This window comes from Stegodyphus dumicola, chromosome 7 (assembly GCF_044657685.1).
Source record: "Stegodyphus dumicola isolate Sdum_Otavi_A_Nest chromosome 7, ASM4465768v1".
NCBI classification, from domain to species: Eukaryota; Metazoa; Arthropoda; class Arachnida; order Araneae; family Eresidae; genus Stegodyphus; species Stegodyphus dumicola.
This window is the reverse complement of record NC_140774.1, coordinates 22,118,103-22,135,048: the sequence shown is the minus strand read 5'-3', so window position 1 is coordinate 22,135,048 and position 16,946 is coordinate 22,118,103. Positions and strand designations below refer to the sequence as shown.

General features: G+C 34.5%; 1 protein-coding gene across 1 annotated transcript in view; it reads right to left on the bottom strand.

The window, feature by feature from the left end:
• The window catches only part of LOC118204274 (uncharacterized), a 280,535-nt gene that overhangs the window by 185,658 nt on the left and 77,931 nt on the right, over nucleotides 1–16,946 (bottom strand). Inside the window, exons 7-8 of the mRNA XM_085821358.1 lie at nucleotides 11,226–11,364; nucleotides 7,445–7,509 (exon numbers count right to left, since the gene is read on the bottom strand). Coding sequence (XP_085677484.1) covers nucleotides 7,445–7,509; nucleotides 11,226–11,364 — 204 coding nt within the window. The remainder of the gene's footprint in view (nucleotides 1–7,444; nucleotides 7,510–11,225; nucleotides 11,365–16,946) is intronic.

The following is a 16,946-nucleotide window of genomic DNA, read 5'->3' as shown; positions in this document are numbered from 1 at the left end:
CTATGCCATCCTTCTATGTCCGAAGTCGTCCAATTTCTGTGCATGACGTTGAGAAAGATGTCGGAAGAAACTGCTTTGCTTTTCTTTTCGATTTCAGATTACTTCTTGCTTTTCTAAGGTGCGTTTTTTGTGCTGCCTTTAGTGTTTTGCGCTTGGATTACCATGGATTGCGCTTGGATTACCACGTCGAATAGTGCGGCGAATATTTCTCCCTCGGAGGAAAAATTCCCCCCGCTTCGTGCTACCCCGGCCGCTAACGGCGAAGATGCTAAGCCTACCTCGTGGTCCGATGTGATGGATAAGAATGATAAAATGAATACGGAAACGGAATCTGCGGAAAATGTGTTACCAGAAAATGAATCGCTGGAATTTCTCCTAAATGTCAACCGATTAAACCCAACAAATATCAACATCATCAAAAAATGTGTGTCAATTAATGTGCAAATTGTAAAAAAGCTAGATCAGGCTCATGCGGATGCAGTTATCAAATTCTACGGAGTGTGCCTCGAAAAATTACAAGCTGCTATTCAACGGGATTGTGCGCTTTTGGATACACCAGTGTTTCTATCAGATCACAAAATTAGTGAAATTAAAAAAAACGTGAAAATGTATCAGGAGTACTCCGTTGACTTGCAAGGTAAGTGTGCATGGTTATGTTATAATCTTTATGGTTCTACTAAACTTGTACTAGATGTTAATTGTGATGATAATACTAGTAATTCTAATGCTACTAAAAATGTAAAAAACAAGAGAAAAAATTCTGCCAAATATGCAAAAATTAGTGATGATGATGGTTTTCAAAAACTATCTAAGACTGCAAAAGGCGTTAGGCTGACTCAGCCTCAGGCAATGCTGCCTTTGCAAAATAAATTTGCAAATTTATCTGTACAAAACCCTAATTCTGAAACGTGTCATGACTTAGTGGATGAACATATTAATGCATGTATTGAAAATGTTGTAAATAATTCTGATAATGTATGTACCAATGTTTCTTATGCTAATCATGTTAATGTTAACTCTGAAAACCAAGCTGGTGTTGTAAATCCCCAGTCAGGAAACCCGCACCCGCAGAATGACCTGCAAACTCCCCCTCCTCCTATTATGGTTAGGCCGAAAGTTGGCATTAAATATTATGATTTTCTAAAAGAGGTAGCTACGGAACTACCAGATTGCAAGTTCTTTGGCCGGGTCACTGGCGAATTCTTAAAAGTGTTACCTTCTACTGCCGATGATCATCGGACGTTAAGTGAATTCTTTTTGACTCACAAAATTGAGCACTATGTGATAAACCCTAAAAATAAAAAACCAGTCAAGGTCCTTATCAGAGGCCTCCCAATTGATGCAGATGTTAATACCATAACAGAGGCACTGCGTGAATTAAACTTCAATATCAATAAAGTTGTACAATTAACCAAGTATAGAACTAAGGCATTAATGCCGCTATACCAAGTACAGATTTTTCCAGATAAAAACCTGGATGAGATATACAAAATTAAACACCTGATGTACTTTAATGTCACTGTAGAAAAATACATAGCCAAAAATCAGGTTCCACAATGCCATAATTGCCGGAAATGGCATCACTCTTCTGACAATTGTCATGTTGCACCTAGGTGCGTCAAATGTGCAGGATTTCACAAAACTGGAAACTGTGACAAACCAGGGAAAATAGAAAATCCTGTCTGTGTGAATTGCCTTGGGCCACATGTGGCTTCGTATAGAGGGTGCCCCAGGTTCCCTACATATAAAAAAGTTAATAAAAATAATAATACCAAGCCAGGAGTTAGCTATGCCCAGGCAACTAAGAATTCTACCAAAATCAGCAATGCCTCTGCCACAAGTGTCTCTGCGGATGCGGGTCAAGCAAAAAAGCAATGCCCTCAAAAGGCTGATTTACCTAACTATGCAAGTAAACTAAATGTCATGCATGATAATGCTCTTAAATCTATATCTGAAAATATAAACACTGATAAGAAAAATTTTAGTAATGGTAAAAATGACATTTTTGAATTAATGAACATAATGAAAGAAATTGAAACTATTTTTGGATGCAACATAAGCAAAATAATTAATATGTACAAAAGTAAATTGCCCGAACTTAGAAAATGCGAACACATTCTGGACAAGATCCAAATTCTGCACATTATGCTAGAAGAAATTCACGGGCTAGTAAATAATGAGTGATTATGAATAATGATCTTATAATTGTAACATGGAACGCAAACGGATTATTCCACAAACTAGATGAATTACGCATTTTTGTAAATGAGCACTGTCCTGGCATTTTACTCCTACAGGAACACAAGCTTAGTCCACACACGAATGTCCAGATTGCCAATTACTGTGTCTACAGGCTCGACCGGGAGAGGACTAACAGCCATCCAGGAGGTGGACTTCTAATCCTCGTCAAGCGCTCCATCACCCACCACCACACAACACTGCCACAGCTTTTAGGCCTCGAAGCCATAGCTATCACAGTCACCACACTCACCTCACACCCACTCACTGTTATCTCTGCCTATACACCCAGCAACAAAAGATCACAAGCAAATATTGCGCAGAATTTTGAAGCGCTATTCCAACTTAACAGGAAAACAATTATAGGCGGAGACTTCAACGCACACCACCGCGCATGGAACTGCAATCGATCAAACTACCTAGGCTCTGTAATTCACCGATTTGCCAAGGAGGCCGGTGTTACCATTGCAGCTCCAGACACCCCAACACGTTACAATGCCAGATCAGCAAATGTTCTGGATTTCTTCCTTCTAAAAGGCTGTCATCACAGATCTATTCAAACCCTCACCGAGTTATCCTCTGATCATAATCCGGTCATGATACAGGTGGGGACTTCTGTTTGTAGCACACCACACAAAAAGGCCTTTATTACTGACTGGGCAGGATATGCCAAAGCCTTAAACAACACCACACTACACATTCCAACAGCCACCACGGGTGATGAGTTAGATGCTTTGGTCCAAGAATTTACCACAAATTTAACTACTGCCCTGGACGCAAATAGCACACCAGTCACTCACAGGCACAAGGCAACTGATCCTGAGCTGAAGAAACTAATCCAAGAAAGAAACGCTGCCAGAAAGGTTTGGCAAAGGTATCGTTTCCCGGCTGATAAAACAACCCTCAACAGACTGAACCATCTGGTCAGGACTCGTACTCACAAACATACACAACGCGACTGGACCAACTATCTCACTTCCCTTTCAGCAGATCAAAGCTCTGTATGGAAGGCGACTGCTAAACTTAAGAGATGCCACACCAATATTCCGCCCTTAAACGGCCAACGAAATATTGCCCTCACAGAAATTGAGAAAGCTGAGTCACTAGCTGATCACTATGCTTCTCAATTTTGCACAAACAACATTTCTCACCCTCAAACAGAACACCTTGTTAACACCACACTAACAGAATTCCTTTCAAAGCCACGCACGAACAACATCACTCCTGTCAGACCCTCGGAGGTCTATGGCTACATTGAAAAACTGCTGGTCAAGAAAAGCCCTGGCATCGACAAGATTTCCAACAAAATGATCAGATGTATGGGAATTCTCATGCTGCTGAAACTTACATCCATCATCAACGACATGCTAAGACTGGGATATAATCCAATGCCATGGAAGACTGCTATTATTGTACCTATTCTCAAGCCTGGAAAGCCTCCTGCAGAACCAGCCTCCTACAGACCAATTAGTCTTCTGTCCTCGCTCAGCAAGGTGGCGGAGCACATCATCCTGACAAGACTTCAAGCCTACATGGACCTAAAAAATGTCATCATTCCACAACAACATGGTTTCAGGAAGAAACATTCCTCTGTCCACCAGCTGTACCGGGTGACGAATTACATCTCTCAAGGACTGCAGGAGCGGCAGATCACAGGTGTCATCTTCCTTGATGTAGCTAAGGCCTTTGGTCGTGTCTGGCTGGACGGCCTCATGCACAAAATTATCTCGCTGGGATTCCCAGATTACATTACAGCCATCACTTACTCCTATCTTAAGGATAGGAGTAAGTGATGGCTGTAATGAATGTTGTCGTTCGTGTAAACAACACGAACTTTGTCGTTCGTGTAAACAACACATACTCAACCTCACGGGCTATCAGGGCTGGGGTCCCACAAGGGAGCCTCCTTGGGCCCATCTACTATAATATCTACACGAACGACATCCCACAAACACCACACACCACCCTGGCTATGTACGCTGACGACACGGCAATACTCTAAAAAAAATGCATCTCCTGGTCCAGTTATACAAGCACTCCAATCTCACATCCACACACTCGAGTCCTGGCTCACTGCCTGGGAATTCAAAATCAATGTGGACAAGTCGGAGGCGATCTGGTTTACGAAAAGAGTCAACATTGACTCGGAAGACTCCATCCTCATGTATAACACCCCTGTACAGTGGACTAGGCAAGCCCGATACCTAGGCATCACTTTAGATAGGCGGACCCCACAGACCACACAGCTTATTGCCAAGTTCCGTGCTCGTAAACGAACACTTACTCCCTTAATTAGCCGGAACTCCGTTCTCTCTATTGATAATAAGCTGCTCATTTACAAAACCCTTTTGCGTCCCATACTTTCTTATGCCTGCCCTGTTTGGGGATATACCAGCCATACCAATATTAATAAACTGCAAGTCTTGCAGAATGTTACGCTTAGACAACTATCCAGAAGCGGTTGGTTTATAAGAAATACGGCCATTCATGAGAAGTTGGAAATACCAACTATTTCAAATTATTTTGCACTGCTTGCAGAAAAATTTAACCAAAATATTCCTAATGTTAACAATAGCTCAATTACTGTACCTCACTATGACTACTCACTTGATATTAATAGCAAGCGGCCGCTTGCGATTCTAAGACATCTAAATTAATTCATTTTTTATAACCTAATTATGTAAACACCCTCCCTTACTTGAGCTTTGCTTTGTTTTGATTTATGATTTCTTCTGATATGACTTGATTTGTACTGACTCGCTGCCTGACTTAATCTCTGTATATAGTGTACATATTTCCTACTTTATGTCTTATGTATGTTTTCCTTATTATGTATTATTTAATTACCTACGGAATATTATGTATTTATGTTTACTCAACTGTGCTATTATGAGTGGTCCCACGGACTCTTATTCAGATTAGTGATTGGAAATTTCTTTTTTACTACGCCATTGCACACTTACCTCCGTCTAAAGGCATATCAGCTACTGGTGTTTCTTCAGGACTCTTATCACTGGTTCTTGTACGAACTCATAGTGCTCGAATTTTCTATTCAACTGATCGATGATCAAAGAATCGAAAATCGCACACATCTTATTCCGGGATAGCGTTGTCACGCGGGAACCCACTTTGCGAAAACTCATCGAGTTTGCCTGAGCCGAAGTCGTCCAATTGTCTACAATGTCCTCGACAACATGGGAACTGCATTATTGGTTGTGTATCTAGGGAAACTTCACAAAATCGAAAATCGGAAGAATTACGCCGGCATAGCGTCATAACGCGGGGACACGAATAGCGATAAACTCGTCGAGTTTGCCTGAGCCGAGGGGAACTGCAACGCCGATAACAAGGAAAGATAAACCGTCCGCTGTTGTTTTATACGATGGTAGATGCCCAGTAGAAACTCGCCTTATGATCGAAATTAGCAGTCATTGGCCTTGGAAATTTAATCATTTCCATACTTGGTATGAAGGACTTTGCATGCAGAATTTCTACATAATCGGATAAATTTTATGGGTGCTGGTTTTTCGAGGGGGACAAAAGAGTGTATCTTTTACCCTGGCAATTAAAAATTATTAAGTGTAAAAAATATCCAAACTGTCCATCTGTGAAAATTTTGAAATCTGTGAAAATTATCCAAACTGTGAAAATTTTGAAAATATAACGCTGATTTTTGTTGTTTGACTTCTGAATTAGTATTTATTCGGCGTGTTATTGTGTCTTAAGTTCGTAATTATTTGTAAACAAATATATGAATTTTGTCTGCATTTCTCAAAGAAAAATTTGATCAATAAAAGAAATAGTTTAATCAAAAAGAATAGGTAGCCATTATTTATTCTCAAGTTTTTTCCCATTGTTATTAAGCGGTTTATTCAGCATATTAAAACTACTTCAAATAAATGTCAGTCTAAAAATATGTATACTTTGATAAGTGTTTAGTAAACAAAATTTTTAATTTAGTTCTGCTGAAAAGTCTTGTTTTATTTTTTAAAAAATTACGTTTTGGTTAAAAACATTCCACCTACCAGTTGCTTTTAGATCGTGCATTCGACCCGCATACAACCTTGATCACCACAGTACATTTCAGGATTCTGAGCTTATAATCAATTTTATATGATTACATTCAATCGTTCAAAACTCTAATTACAATTGCATTGGAAGAGAACTTGTCAATGTAAATTTTAAAATTAGGCAATGAGCCAGCCGTAGTTTGGCATAGATGTTTTCAGGGAAGCTACTTCCTTTTAAGGCATTAGGAGGGAAAAAAAATATGTCCCTGAGGAAGAGGGATACGTCATCTTTGCCGAACTGAGGTTGCTTTTTTGCCCAATTTTAAACCGTTGAGCGAAATCGAAAACAAGCTTGTTTGGTGACATAATTCCTTACTTGGCGACTATTTTCTGATGCTTCGCAATTTTTATAAATTATTTTGAACCTGTTTGCGACTTTACTTGAGTTAAAAAAATTATTCGATAGTCGTTTGACCTTATTAACCGAATTATTGATCCCAATAAGCGATCTTTTTTCCATGTTTCCATAAACAAACGGGAGAGACTTCGGCAAATGGGTTACAATACCCGAATAGTAACATTAACCGTGATCTCATTAAGACGAGTCTACTGTCGTATAATTTTAACAGCTAAGTTTTATTTTTGGATTACTTCTGTACAACTGAAAGTAAAATAAGTTAATTTTTGGGTGAGTGACCAGTCGCCAGACAATCGCATTTTTATAAATTACCGAACTAATTTAATTTAGTAAAAATTTTAAAAATAAGTATACGGATAATTTCTACTACAATTTTATGATTCTGTATGAAATACCATCGAACATATGAACAATTTACCATCAACAAAATTTTTTAACATATACAATATGGGGAAAAAGATGGCTATATGTTTATTTCTTTAACTATTGATTCTAAAAATACATATCCAGTTATGAACTTTCATACAATATAGAATTTAATGAATACAGTTTAAACTTGGTTAAAAAAATCTAGGTAGTAAAACATTAAAAATGTATATTTTAAATTAACTAGATACAAAAGACTACCTTTATATGAGGAGAAATTTATTGACTAAAAATCCTATAGCCACTTTTTCGAGTATCTTATATAATACTAATAATACTTTTCTAATATTCACAATTACTTTTCAAAGAAAATTTTATTTTGATTTGATTGAACAAGTTTAAATATTTATACTTAAAACTGAAATTTTCGATTCCACCGGGGTTGAAATTCTCTGCTGTAGCACTTGGGAGATCTTCCTAAAAGATTAAAAATGAAACTATTTGGTATCCTTGTTAAATATAAGGACAAACATTTTACTTTCTGAACTAAGTAGAATTAGGATAAATCTTGAATTAATAATTTAAAATTTATTTTCAAATGATAGCTATATGCATATAATTAGAAAACGTTTTTCTAAAACATAATATAATCATGCCTAGTATTTTCGCTCTCTGAGCTGCTGAAAAATTATCAGTAAAGACCTAAAGTAAGAAATTTAGAAGCAATTTTTCACAAAGACAAAAAATTGAAATTCATAAGTAATAAATTTCAGATAATCCGATAAATGCAAAAAACAATTTAGTATATGTTAAAACAAAGCACTTCAAACAAGCTATAACCCAATTCAAAAAGCCAATGAAATTTAAAGAAAAAAGAACATAAGAGAAGAGGAATTCGATCAACTTTTTTTTTTCAATGTCACTTTTAAACACAATGTCAGGAGGAGGAACACTGAAATCGATTGAAAATCTCTCTTCCACAAAAATCCTTGCTATTCTGTATCCAGAATTAGCCGATGAACCATTTTAATTATAATAGTTAGTCCGAAAATTCTGGCCCCTTCCCCAAAGCGAGGAGAAAACAAAGTAAATTCTAATCAAAATGTTTTACCTATAAATAAAGAGAACAGTCATATTTGTACATATAAACACTTTTGAATATATAGCTTTTTGAAAACAAATAAATATTTATCAGCAGCCCAGTATTTTGTTCCAGAATAATATCCATCAATAATAATTCCAGAATAATATCAATCTGTAAAGCTGCTGAAAGGATTTCTAATTTAATTGACAATGAACCGAATGCAAAATAAATACCTAACTATGTTTTGAAAAATGAATATCACGCAGGCTTCCAGAAAAGAAGCTTCAGAAATAAGAAAGCTGACCAAATCAGTGCATTGATTCATAAGGCACTCCGAAGGCGAAAGTGTCCATTACTAGAGATTTCGTCAAATGCTTGTCATAGCTAGTGTAAAAGCTTAATTTAATTTGCTATTACAACTTAAGCTAAAGAAGATACATTTTTATGCATCATCTATAAATTTGGAATCAATCTTATTGCATCGCCAAAGAAGTTCTCATGCTGTTTCAGACTCCAAAGACAGTGAAGACGAATTTCAATACTTTCATTAATTACCCACATTTCAATTAGAATATTGATCCATATCTTATACGATGTTCTTTGTGTTAACATCGTCATATTTTTGTTCAGAGATTTGGAAAAAACCGTTGACTTACTTGAAACAGCATTTGGATTTACTAGAGACAGCGCTGTTGAGTTATTGGTATTTAAGTATACATTAGTGAACAGACATTAATTAATTACTGTAAATGCGATTGTGTTTATAGAAAACAGGCAATATTATACAAAATTTGATTTAAATTGGAAGTGAATGCTAAAAATACTGTCTAATAACGGGATGTACAAGCCTCACTGGGACTTGGCAAAAAGTACTTCGAGAAGAATAATCATGTAGGACATTCTGAGAAGGTTGTAAGGTATATTCTAAGTTTTAAACAGTTATATTTATTAAGTTTCTTTACCTTTCCTGTCTCTTCTAACTTCAGATTACAATTGCTTACCAGAATGAGCTTTTAAAATCGCGCGAAGTGCAAAGGAGAAGGAATAATATTCAAGTCGAAGTTCCATTGACTTCGACAGAGAGAATTAGGATTCCTGAATAGCGCGCGTTTGCTTTTTGGCTACGTCTCTCTGAGCTGTTACTACGCTCGGTCGTATTACGTGACCTTGATGGCTGAGCTAGCTAATTTAATATTACGGGCCAACTAGTTTAGAAAATGTGTTAGCTTCGGCTATCTCTTAGTTAGTCATTAGTTAAGTTCTTATTTCTTACATTTTTGGGTTTAAGCCCAAGTGGCAGCTTTGGTGTACGTCCTGAGAAACGGGCCATCTGTTAATCTTTATTTTGAGCAATAAAGGATAATTAACCCTTCTTAAGTCTACGTTTCTGTTTTTAAGCTTAAGCTATTATTCGCTTAGTAGTTTATAAGGCATTTCTCCCACTTTCTTAGCATGCCTTCTTAGTGTAGTGGTCAGCACGCTGGGTGCGTATTCCAAAGGTCCGTGGTTCGATTCCCGACGAAGGCGTTGCTCATTGTTCACTTCTTCCTCTTTCAAAAAGAACCTAATGTCTCTACAAGTTCACTAAGTTCCTCAACACTTAGTTACTAGGTAAAAGTGAGGATCCCTACAAAATAATGAATTTTTACTATTTAATTTATTGAAAAGATTTTGTAATTTTTCTCACAAACGAAACCTTTCAATTTACATCTTCTTTTATTCTCTAACTCTTGAAACATTGAACATTAAAGCAAGAATAAAAATATCGAAGTAACAGTACCCGAGGACCGAACTGTCTTGTAGACTACAAAAATAAACTTCTCTAATACTCAAATAACTTCTCTAGCAAGTTTTCGTTCTTTTAAAAGAAATTATCGCCTTTCCCCACCTGCAGTCGCTCCTTAAAATATGGATGACGATAAGTTGATACCATATGAATATGATCGACTAACTCTCGTATCTTTTCCCGGTGACCTCTCAAGTATAAGGAAGAGTGTAATGAATTATCATAGTCTTTCGTGCTTGCTCTTATCCCTATACCGACATTGTTAAATTGTCCATTTTCGATGTACCTTTCCTCAAAATCTGCTGTAGATACAAGCTTGAAATGTTTTCTGTAATTAAAGTATACCTATGTGATTATACTGAAATGAGCTTTTGAACATTTTGAATTTTAGAGTAAATTACGGAATATTTTGTTAGGCATAGTAAAATTTAGCACTTTTCTCAGACAAAAAAATTTTAAAAATTTGTTTTTCTAAGTTTATTACAAAAAGCTCATTTCAGTAAATATTAGGGAACGTAATAAATAGCCATAAAAAGTTTAGATACCAGTGAGCAGTAGTTCCTGAGAAAAGGTTCATCGAGTATAAAAAAGTCACGGTTGGAGAAAAAAGCGTTTTTAAGTAAAAATCCTCATTGATGAATGCAGTAGATGACAAATTAAAACTAGATTTTTTACAGTTCTAATTTTCGTAGAGATTAAAGAATGGTTTATAGAAAGATAAAAGTGTAGAGAATTTGAAAATGCAAAAATCCGAAATCACAGTTTTTTGAAGATTTTGGGGTTCCAACACCCCTTAAAGTATAAGAAGTTAGCACATCCATTTGCGAACTGGAAAATATGTGGTTCGAATCCTGGAGCAGGCACGCTTGATTTTTCATATTTCCTAGCTTGAAAAATTTTAATAGTACACTTTTACGCTTATATTCTTCTGTATACTATATTTGTTGTCATCTTTTGTATTTGGAATTTAGAAGCTATATCTCGCTGTCGAGTATAAAGCAGAATGTTTCCGCTCGGGCACCTATTTATTTATCGGTGCACTACTCCACGGCCATCCACCTATTTTGGCCACTCACCGAGCCACCCTTTAGGCGCAGATTAGCGACTGAAAAAAGAAGACAATAATGATCTGGAGTATCAGAGTTATTTAAAATATTATAAAACTTGTTATGATTAAAATGTTTACACTCTATTTTTTTAAGGAAATATTCGTATCATTTTAAATAATCGTGCTATTAGATACTCCTGAGACGCTGAATGCATCAGATAATAATTTAAACAGTTCACTAACAATTATAGATGTATTAAATGCGTATATCAAACCTTGTTATATAAACACCGGTTCCTTTTTTACCATTCAAATAAAAATCGAAGTTTCTATAAAATGTGCCACCACCACCTCTTTTGTTGCTCATCTGAAGAACTGGACTGGAAAATGATCCACTAAGTTTATAGGAAAGACCTGAAAAATTTTAACAGATTTGAATTTGTAGTAAATTCAATTAGTAAGCCTACGTTGCAGTCTCTTTTAAATTAACACGACTTTAAGGAGCAGAGTATTCATAACTTTGTGTTCTAATGCAGAAACTGAAAATTAAAATTAGCAGGATATTTCGATTATTTACGTTACAGAACAACATTCGGCTAAGACATTTCTTGATACTTCTAGGGAAAAAATATGTACTTTCGTTATCAGCTCATTTCAGCTGCTGTAAATATAAGGAGAATAAAAGGAGAATAAGGAGAATAAAATCGCTAGATTAGCTATTTTAATAAACGGAGCACGAAACAAAGTGGCATGAGTTTTTTATTCACAATACTTACAGAAATGAGAGTACTATTATAACGAATATTGAGAAAAACACATGTTATTTAAAAGTGGCCAAGAGGCGGCACCTGTACCTTTCTATAGAAAACTGACTGGTGTGTACTGTTTTATAATGAAAAGAACCCGAATATTTCTACAGACATAAAAAAATGCAAGATTATGAAGGCATATTTAATGAATATTAGATATGAATACTGTTCTAAATCTCCTTTTCCTAATTTTTATCATTAAAAGAATGCTAGTCCCGAATGGAAAATTAGTCTCAAACCTGCATTGTCAGTCGAAACACTTAAATGCGTTATATCACTTTTAAAAATGCAACCATCAAATATTATCAACCTGTATTACATTTAAAGGAATTAAATAATGAAGAATCTGGATGAAGGTATGCATGTTTCTCACACTGTGAAAAAAACAACGGAACGTAGAGCCATCCAGTTTTGAATAACGTAGTCCTCCACCCGAATATGGACATCTAGAAGCCCTCATTTTGAATTTCGAATTTGTTTTATTATCTAATTCATATTTTGTAGAACTATAACGAATCTTTTTATTAACAAACTCAACGATTTCAAAGCGAACAATGGCAGCACTGTACGAAAAAAAATAGAAAAAGAAAAAAAAAATATTTATATCTTCAGCGCTCGGGATTGTGTATCTGAAATTCTAAAGAGATATGTTGCTTTTAAGTACTTTGTGATTCCTATTTTGAATCGAACTTTATGTGGCGTAAGAGCCGGGCATGTGATATGTAACAAATAAAGTAAACAAACAAACAAAAAAAAAAAGTTATTAATAAAAAGACAAAAAATATTTTGTAAAGCCACCTTACTAATAAAACTGAACATTACATTATGAACTGAGAAAAGATTGAAAAAAAAATAGAAAAATATAGGTCAATACTTAACACTACATATTTCTAAATGCAATTTCTAAACGCATGCTACTTTTAAATTTTTTGTAATTTTTCTGTTGAACTGTACATGGCATAAGCGCAAAGAAAACGATGCTTAATAATAAAGCTAAAAAGATAAAAAGAAAAACATGTTAGTAGGAGTGAGTGTAATAGCAGGACTGCTAGACTACGAGCTTAGTGGGAACGTAAAACGCCTTAACAAATCTTTTTGGACGATCATTAAAATCTGAAACCTTTCAAAACACGGTCGTCCAAAACGGCTGCACCTTTCAAAAAGGATTTAACAGTGATAAGGTATTATATCTCCAAAGCTCGGGAATGTGTATCTGAAATTTTAAAGATATGTTGCTTCTAAGCCTTTTTAGTATGCCTTTGTGGTGTAGTACTCAGGATACTCGGCGCGTATTCGAGAGGTCCATTGTTCGAAACCCGGCGAGGGCATTGCTAATTTTTCACTTCTTTTGCTTCGAATTAACCTAATGTCTCTACACAGTTATCCAAAAGGGCTGCGTTGCAGCATTAAAGATTAAAAGAGATGCTTTCATATAGTTTAATATGGTTTCATCTGAAAGTTTAATATCGTATATCAGAAGAGATTATCAATAAAGATGTTCCAGGTAGAATAGCGAAACATTTTATGGAATACTAGATGAATATCATTTAGAGTAATATGTGAACAGTATATATATCTTCTTTATCTGCACAGCGAAAAAGTATGTAACGTATTCTATAAAAATATTGAATGTTCTTAATTAGATATATCCTGAATTAAATGAATTTTAATTTAAATTAATCTGATTAAAGGGTAAAAAATTAGTATTCTGTTGCTTTTAAACAGCTTAATTTGCTAACTAATAACAGACAGATTATAACTGAAAGATAAATATCTTACATTTTGCTGCAAAATCGTGTATTCAAGGTGAATATTCACGAGTAATTAGTAAATACTTACGCTTGTTCGTTTTCCCTTATCATAACGTAATAATTCAGTACCGGTGATTATGTGTACATTCTAACATCAGAAGAAAAATTTTATATGAAATACTGTTGTAAGGTTAACAACGATTACAAGATTTTATATCCAGACTTTTTCACTGCAAGCAAATAATTCCTTCTAAATTGCCTTAGGCGTGAGATTAGTGATCAATCATATTTCAGTTTAACGGTATTCTCCTATATACTGTAGCAAAATGCTCAGCTGCGTTAAGACAGCTTCCCCACAAAGCTGGTTAGGGCGGCCAGAAAGTGGCAGGAAAAGGCAGGGTCCACATTTGGCGCTAAATCGTCCATTTGGCGACATTTAGCAACAGATGCCATAGACGGAGCAAAAACATTTTAGAATGCATTCTTCGTTCTTTTCCTTGGGAATGTTCTAGAAGGTAGAATTGGCAGGTCTCTCTCTCTCTCTCTCTATATATATATATATATATATATAATGTTGTATGAACTTAAATCCATTTAGTGCGAATACAAGTTATTATTACTTGCGCAATTGCTGCAAAGTTAGTTAATAATAATTTATTTCCTAAACAGTATTGATTAATTGATTATATTATCTCCTAAGTTTAATTAAAGTAGAATTATTTTAAAAGTGTGCATCCATACTGGTAAGTTATATTTTGAAAGATGTTTTGAAGTAATTTGAAAGCAAAATGTTAATAATGTTTTAACGGGGACTGGAGTTAAATCATCACGAAGAATAATATTACAATTGTAAAAGTAAAAATTAAAACATGTAATTATTGTCATTGATCGGAAATTAGTTGACTTTTCAAGGGGAACAAACCAACTCCCGTTCAATGATCAATAATTGATAAAAATACGTAAATATGAAAGTGTTTCGTCTTTACTCGAGTTATAAGTTAAAGCCAAACCGGCAATTCTAGTCAGGCCAAATATTTCCGTGAATAGTTGTTACTCAAAGAACTGATTCTCATGAAGCATTTTAGTCAATTCAATTTGGAGTAAAAATCAATTACTGTAGAGAAATCTTGTAAAACTCGAGTAATCGTCCCCGACACTATCATCTTTATGTATTTGAGTACTATATTATTTGTAGAAATTAAACATTGGAAATTGTCATTATGAAATCGAAATCAAAGTAAAGTTGAAATAAACATAGAAGATTATAAAAAAGATAATTAATGCAAACTTTGCAAAAACAAATCAAAGAGAACATAAAAATAATATAAAAATAATATAAAAATAAAATAGAAAATAATATAAATAAGATCAGTGAATGTACATGAAGATATAAAGGCCAGAAAGGTATTAAGTAACTTACATTCTTTCTAGTGGGGGAGTTGGCAGTGTGTTCTCTTCGTGTCTGACTCAGAAGTGTAGGGTGTCCGAAAATTCTTAGCGGCAGTAGGGGCTTTGAATTATATCAGTCGGTAAGACTTGGGTGAAGAAATTTATGGTAGTGGGTGGGACTCGGAATTCTTGAGGGATGTATTTTGTGGAGTTCTTATCTGAGAGAGACCGTCTGTTAAGATTTTTTTAAAAATACTAGTGAATGGAAATTAATTAATTTCTGGCTAATTGTCGTGTCGCAATGATTAAGAATTTAAGAAAGGAAAAAGGCATTTTCGCTATCCAAGAGCTAGTAGACAGTCTAAAGGCAGGAAATAGGCCCATTTTTTTAGTAACAGTATATGTCTGAAGACAATTAGCTTTTTACAATATATACAATTGAGTAATTACACTATATACAAATCTTTCAACTGACAGTCATCCAACTTATACCGCCTTCTCAGGTTTAGGAATAAATTATCATATCCCTATCAGTTAAATGATTTAGAGTGAGTATTTAACGCCTGCTCTTTTAAGGCAATGTTTGATAAATTGAAAGGGAATTAGATTATTTTTGAGAATTTTGATAAGGATCAAAATTTCGCGTTGTAAATCTATTGTATCTGTGCATATAGTTTTAATTCGTTGTATTTGATTAATTATAGTATTGTTAATTACTTTTTTGGATATGTTGGAGTTCCAATTTATTAATTTGTTAGTATTGAAATTGAAGTTTCTTGTTTTGTCAAAAAGTAAAATTTTTTTTGTAGTTAATGATTTGAAGATCTAGAAAGTCTATGCTATTTTGTGAATTATTAGTTTTATTAAGTTTAAGACAATTCGGATAAATGTCGGAGTTTTCAATTTTACCAAAATTATTAATTGTAATAAGGTCATCAATAAATCTGTAGGTGTGTTTGTAGTAATTTAACTCTTGTGGTTGTAGATTTTTTTGGAAGTTAAATTCTTTGACAAATAAAAAGATATTACAGATCGAGGTGCTGGAATGTAAGCCCATTGGCAATCCTCTGACTTGTTTAAAAAGTTGATTTTGAAACTTGATGTAGTTATGAAAAAGTGTGCATTTTAGGTAGGTTTTCCATTTGTCAAGAGTCATGATATTGAGTATATTAGGGAAAAGTTTTGGTAGATCAAGTAGACTGGTATAGATTTCTTCTAGAGGAAGTGAGGTATATAAGTTTTCAAAATCATAGCAGTTAATGTTTTGGATGTTAATGGTATGAATAGTATTAATGACAGGAGTGTTATTATGAATGATCCAGCAATAGTTATGATTAGTGTTACAATCATTGAAAATAAATTTACAGATTTTATTAAGTTGAATTGAAAAATAATAGTCTATATTTTTCTTGTAATTATTAGTTCCATTAGCTATAAATCTAAATTTTAATGGTGTTTTATGGAATTTGGGAATCGCATAAAGATTAGTAAATCTGTTGTAGTTTGCATTGAAAGTAATATTGAGTTTCTTATGAAAAGTTTTAATCCTGTTTATTATAGATGTTTCTGTAAGGTTGGCTGATTGCCTGTACGCGGAGAAAAAAAATCTAGAAGAGTATGTTGAGTTCAGTAATAGTGTTTTGAGTTCAAATTCAAAATGTATAGCATACTTTCGTAAAAAAGTAGTAGTTCAGTTTCTTCGTCAAAAATGGTCAAGGGATGCATATGAAATGAGCTCTTAAGAGATTTTTAGATAAAGAGTAATTCAACTTCAGCAATACTTCGTGTTCCGTTGCTTATTATAGTGATCATGAGAAACTAATGAAGTGCGATTCAGGAGAAATTAAATAGAAGGAACTATGATATTCTACGTTATTTAAAGGACTCAAACTTTATGTGTAAGGTAAGTGTACCTTGAAAACATCTTTAAGTGTACCTTGATCGTTGTACATGTACAACGATCAGTGATACTGCTGTACTGTACAAATTTTAAAAATAAGTAGGGTTTCTTTTAAAAGCCGTCTTACCATTCTAAAATGTCGATTTC